Source organism: Tupaia chinensis, unplaced genomic scaffold (genome assembly GCF_000334495.1).
Source record: "Tupaia chinensis unplaced genomic scaffold, TupChi_1.0 Scaffold148607_1, whole genome shotgun sequence".
NCBI lineage: Eukaryota > Metazoa > Chordata > Mammalia > Scandentia > Tupaiidae > Tupaia > Tupaia belangeri.
The window spans coordinates 2,158,083-2,164,082 of NW_006208456.1; the positions used below are offsets into that span (position 1 = coordinate 2,158,083).

Sequence of the window (6,000 nt, forward strand, 5' to 3'; positions counted from 1 at the left end):
TTCTTTTTTTTTTTTTTTGGAGAGGTTTTCTCTATAGGGCGCGTGCGCTCGCCAGACAGACAGAGAGAGACAGAGACAGAAAGCGAGAAATCACCCCCCAGGGGGGTTGGTCACGCCGCAATCCCTTCTCCTCCATTCTCCTCTCGGGATTTTGGGCACGCACGCACACGCGCCCGGCGTGAGTTCTAAGCCACCAGGTCTGGGACACGAACCGCGATCGACTACGTGGGAGTCCAGCGACATAGCCATTACGCTAACTGCTGGTTCCCAAGGCAGTAGCTTAAGAACGTGCACATTTCTGGTGTGACATCTTATCTACTCAAATTTAATGTCCTAGTTTATTTGCTAGATTTCTATGACCTGTTGTGGGGTTAGTTTTAAGTCCCTTATCTTTTTATTATTAATCTGCTAGAGGGTATGTGCATGACAGAGACTGAAGTGAGAAAGCACCCCCTATGGGGGCTGATCCCACTGCAATCCCTTCTCTACTCCTCCTCTTGGGATTTTGGGCATGTACCTACATGCACCTGGAGTGTTTCCCAAGCTACTGTATCAGGGACTCAGTCAGCCACGTGGGGGTCCAGCCACCTTAACTACCATGTCACTACCTCTATTTTTTTTTTTAACTTTTAAAATGCATTTTTCTATTTTTTCCATAAGAGAATGACACGCACCTCGACAGGTTCTTCACACAACGATCTACCTCCAGCCTTGGCCAGCCAGGGCATGCATCGTGGACATGCATGCACACATGTGCCCAGGATTTTCAGGGAGAACTGGGGGTGTGACCCTAGGATCTTCCCATGTGGTTTCATCATGGAGCATTGCATGACTGCCACACACTGCATCTGGCTGCCTTAACTGTTATTAATGCTGAGGTCCAGAGACTGTGGGGCCACGGGATAAGGTCACTTGTATTTTAGGTCGACTCTCTCAGGAAGCCTCCTATGTGACTATTTCCCACGTACTGATATGTTGGTGTTTCGTGAACACTGGTTATACTATTTCAATTTTTTAAAAAATAAAGAAATGAAGAAAGAACAAAGGTTTTCACCAATTCTGAAAGGCTTCCTGCATGCCCATATTCTATACCATCTACTGCCTTTAACGTCCAGCAGATACCGGAAGGCCCAGGAAGGAGGCCAGCCTTCCCAGAGGCCTTCTGTGCTGGCGGAGATCACTGGAGAGATCACGAGTTGGCAGGCACGGCCTCCAGGCTGCCTTCTAGAACTTCTCCTGACACTCACCTTCTCTGGCTTTTCTTTCAAAATCTTCAACTTTCAAAACACCCCCCTTTTCATAATCTGAAATGAAACGCACAGTAGCAACTGTTAAAAGGCCTTCAAGGAGGGAGCAGCACATGGTCTAATACTTACATCACTGGACTACGATGTAGTTGACCACAATTTGAGTCCCCGACCAAGCAGCTTAAAACTCACACCAAGCGCGTGTGCATGTGTGCCCAATATCCCAAGAGGAGAATGGAGGAGGAGGGAATGTGACATAGCCATCCCCCCAGGGGTGATTTCTGGCTTTTTGTCTCTCTGTCTCTTTCTGTGTCTCTGATGAGCACACATGCCCTAACACAACAATCTCTCTTAAAAAAATAAAAAAGGCCTTCAAGGAAACATAAGGGAATTCATCCTAGTGATATTTATAACAACAATGGCAAGGCCATCCCTCCCCCCCCGGGGAGAGTGATTTTTTACTTTCTATGTCTCTTTCTCTCTCTGTTTCTCCGGTGAGTGCACGTACCCTATAGCAAAAATCTCTCTTAAAAAAAAACAAAAACAAAAACAGAACAAAACAAAACACATACTAGTAAATAGAGACTAAATTCATCTCTCTCAGGCCATGACAAATCATATACACATACTCTCATAACAGAAGTATTACTTTTTAAATATTAAAGTTTTTTTCTGTATTCATAATAGTGTATGTATACATACATACACATGAGAGTAAAAGACAGAAAGAGAGAGAGACAGAAGCATAGGAAATGGCCATGCCACAAGCTCCTTCTGTCTTCCATGGGATCTTGTATGTTTCAGGCTAACGCATCAGGGATTCAAACCACAGTCACCATGTTGGATCCAGTTTATCCCAAGCAGTACATTACCACTGTACCATAGAGCTGGCCCCAAAAACATGACCTTTTTTTGGGGGGGTATCAGAGAGAGAAGAAAATTGAGAAATCACCCCCAAGGGGTAGGCCACATTGGAATCCTTTCTCCTCTTCTTTTGGGATTTTGGCCACATGCACCCATGTACTCAGTGTGTTTTTCAAGCTGCTGGGCCCAGGACTCAAACTGCTCAATTGGTGCCTGAACCACCATGCCTCCTGACTGGCCAAACCCAAAATAATTACTTCTATGATAAGTTATAAAGAGGCAGGACTAAATTTAGGGGTGGTTGATATTCACCCTCTCGTATGTGATGATGGTTCCATGTATGTATATATACAAAACTGGGCAAACCGTACACTGCAGACACGCGCATTTACTATACGTCAATTATACCTCAATAAACATGTTTAAAAATACCTTATATCATCATCTAGTCCTGAGAGAGTCAAAGTTCGCTCTCCCTTCTATTTGAGTGACTCGTGCCACTCAACATCCAATCCTGAAGAAGGCAACTGCCCCACAAAGTATTTCCTTTTTTTCTTTTATTTTTATTTAACAGAGAGCACATACCGTTGCCAGAGAGATATGGAGAGACAGGGAGAGAGAGGGGGCAAAAGCACCCCTCGATGGAGCATGGTCATGGTGTAATCCTGTCTCCTCTATTTCTCCATCCTGACAGGATTTGGGGCACACTTGCACACTTAGCCTGGTGTGTTTTTAAAACTGCTGGGGCCAGCATTCGAACCAGGGTCAGCCATGTAGGATCTGGCTTGCTTTCTTTCTTCCTTCCTTCCTTCCTTCCTTCCTTCCTTCCTTCCTTCCTTCCTTCCTTCATTTATTTATTTATCCAGAAAGAGAGATTTTTGCTACAGGGTGCATGTGCTTGCTGGAGAGACAAAGACAGAAAGTGAAAAATCACCCCCTGGGGGGATGGCCATGTCTAAATCCTGTCTCCTCCAGTCTCCTCTTGGGATTTTGGGCATGCACACAAACACGCTCGGTGTGAGTTTCAAGCTGCTAGGTCTGGGACTGAAACTCTGGTCAACTATGTGGGAATCCAGTGACGTAAGCATTACGTCATCTGCTGGCCCCCAGGATCTGGGTTTCTTAACAATAGGCTATGGGGCCAGCTCCAAAAGCATTTTTTTTGAGGGGCCTCACTAAGCATTTCTAATGTTCTCTCTCCTTTTTTTTTTTTTTTTAACAGAGGTTTTCGCTATAGGGTGTGTGCACTCGCCCGACAGACAGAGAGAGAGACAGAGAGACAGAAAGCGAGAAATCACCCCCCAGAGGGGATGGTCACGCCGCAATCCCTTCTCCATACTCCTCTCAGGATCTTGGGCACGCACGCACACGCGCCCGGTGTGAGTTTTAAGCCACAGGGTCCAGGACGTGAACCGCAGTCGACTACGTGGGAGTCCAGCAACATAGCCATTACGCTAACTGCTGGTTCCCTAATGTTCCCTCTCCTTGACCTTCCCCTCCACAGCCCTGCTCACTTTCTCTCTGCACTTTTACTCAGGATGAACTCACCGATCATGTCTGTGTCAACGGCTCGGTCATAATAATAAGAGAAAGCATAGAAGGAACTTCTCTGGACCTCCTCTGGCTGGTGAAGTTTTCCTTGGACCACCCTCAGCACTTCAGCGTAGCAGGGTTCAAAGCCCATCTCCCCTGCCAGGGCAAAGGTGCACAGGGCTCAGGTGAGAACAGTGACAGACAGGCAAGTTGCTGGAGCCTCAGAGGGAAGCAGCGGAAGGCTGAATTTCGGAACAAAGGGCCTGAAAACAAAGATGGGCAGCTCCTGCTGCCTCACTGCACTCCACTCCCCTCCCTAACTAGTGTTCACCAAAAGCAGCCACAGTGGCCCTGGCATGGTCTGTGGCCTAGCATTATGATTGTGGTTCTTACAAGAATCTAGAGGGCCCACCTGCTTCCTTCCCTGAGAAATCAAGCCTTTTCCTTGATTTTAAGGCCTACAACTTCTAGTACCTACTATGAATCAGCCTTCGTAGCATCTGAATTTTAAGTTTCACTTTAATAGCTACACATTAAGTGAACAGGGTTACCTGCTGCTGCCTTGGCCTCAGGCTAAGAGCAGGTTTCCAATGTGTCCAAGAACCTTGGCCAGTGAAAGAGAGCAGGGAACAGAGTGGCAGCTGCCTTGTTTGCTGTCACTTCACGTTTAGTCCTTGTGGGGAAACAAGATCTTTGGAACCAGTCCCTGCAACCTGAGAAGTTTCTCTTGAGCTCCGGAAAAGTTTCCCATGGGACTTTCCAGAACTGCTACTGTGAAGGTAAATTTAACCAGGGAAGAAAACCTCACTTGCCTTCTTGGTTCCCACCATACTGGTATTTCACACCCCCAAAGATCCATTCTGCTTCCAACCATCTTGGTAGACATGCACTTCGGAAAGTATGTCCATTAGCTCCTGAAAGAAACGAGAATGCAGCCTAAGCACCAAGTCAGAGAGAGGAGGAGGTGAGCAAGAGGCCTGGAAGGCTGAAAGGAATTGACGAGGGGTCTGGGCCTTAAAATCTTAGGAAATTAGTTCCATGACTACATCCCATGACAGGAATTTTTTTTTTTTTTTTGGAGAGGTTTTCGCTATAGGGGGGCGTGTGCGCTCGCGAGACAGACAGAGAGAGACATAGAGACAGAAAGCAAGAAATCCCCCCCCAGGGGGGATGGTCACGCCGCAATCCCTTCTCCTCCATTCTCCTCTCGAGATCTTGGGCACGCACGCACACGCGCCCGGCGTGAGTTCTAAGCCACCAGGTCCAGGACGCGAACCGTGGTCGACTACGTGGGAGTCCAGCGACATAGCCATTACGCTAACTGCTGGTTCCCAGGAATTTTTTTTTTAAAAAGAATTGTGTATGTGTGTGTGTGTGTTTCATTTTATTCATTGTCTTTTTTTTTTTGAAGAGAGAGAAGGAAAGTGAGAAAGCAAGCTTCCCAGTCCAGGACTCAAACCACGGTCAGCCATGTGGGCGTCCAGTCGCCTTAACCAACCATGTCACCTGCCGGCCCCTGAAAGGAATTCTTAACATAGGGTTTGCAGAGGGACCTTGCTGACTTGGTGAAACTACAGGAACATTTCTGTGTACAGGAACATTTGGCAGAGGGTCCATAGTTTTCATTCCATCTCAGAGAAATCCAAAACCCACAACAGAGTACATTCTTTCCTTTCTAGAAACAAGGGAAAAATACTGTCTATTTTCTCTGCCAATTGCTGCTAGGCTTAAATGAAATACCCTTGAAGATGTTGAGAAATGCAATTCAGTCATCATCCCAATAACGGCTTACTGGAAGTCACGCACTATCAAAGTGCATTAAAAGCAAAATCTCATTTAAGGTGAGAAAGGGGGCCAAAAAGGATGAACTAAAGTACCCAAATCAGAAAATTAGGACTGAACCCAGTTTTGCCTGACTCAACTATGAAGAGATAAATGGAACTGCTCAGTTTTTCTACCTTGTAAGGAAAAGAGACCCTGCTTCTTGCACTTTTCCAGGTAAAGCTAAGGGCTTGAGCAAGCTCCTGCCAAAGGCGTGCTGTGAGCCCAGAATTTCTGCAGACGCTTCAACCTTCTCGCCACAGGCTGTTCACCTTGTACAAATTCACCTCATTCTAGAAATGGCTAATAGTGTATACCCAAACATCTGAACATACAAAATAGAAAGGGCATTTGCTATTATCACATGCATTATACAACATGCTTCAATTCAACACAAGACTTCCCTCCACAGAAATGCTGTCACGTGGGGCCAACTAAAGGCACAGTGGCTGGGTCTCTCAACAGGGTTCCCTGCTGCTGCCTTGGCCTCAGGCGAAGAGCGGGTTTCCAATGTGTCCAAGAACCTTGGCCAGGG

At 46.5% G+C, this 6,000-nt stretch overlaps 1 protein-coding gene across 8 annotated transcripts in view; it reads right to left on the minus strand.

The window, feature by feature from the left end:
* The window catches only part of ENTPD5 (ectonucleoside triphosphate diphosphohydrolase 5 (inactive)), a 42,022-nt gene that overhangs the window by 2,252 nt on the left and 33,770 nt on the right, over positions 1–6,000 (minus strand). For all 8 annotated transcript variants that reach the window (XM_027769102.1, XM_027769105.1, XM_014585012.2 and 5 more), the window contains 3 exons: positions 4,457–4,558; positions 3,660–3,800; positions 1,248–1,304 (listed from right to left, as the gene is read on the minus strand). In XM_027769102.1, the coding sequence (XP_027624903.1) occupies positions 1,248–1,304; positions 3,660–3,800; positions 4,457–4,558 (300 nt within the window). The remainder of the gene's footprint in view (positions 1–1,247; positions 1,305–3,659; positions 3,801–4,456; positions 4,559–6,000) is intronic.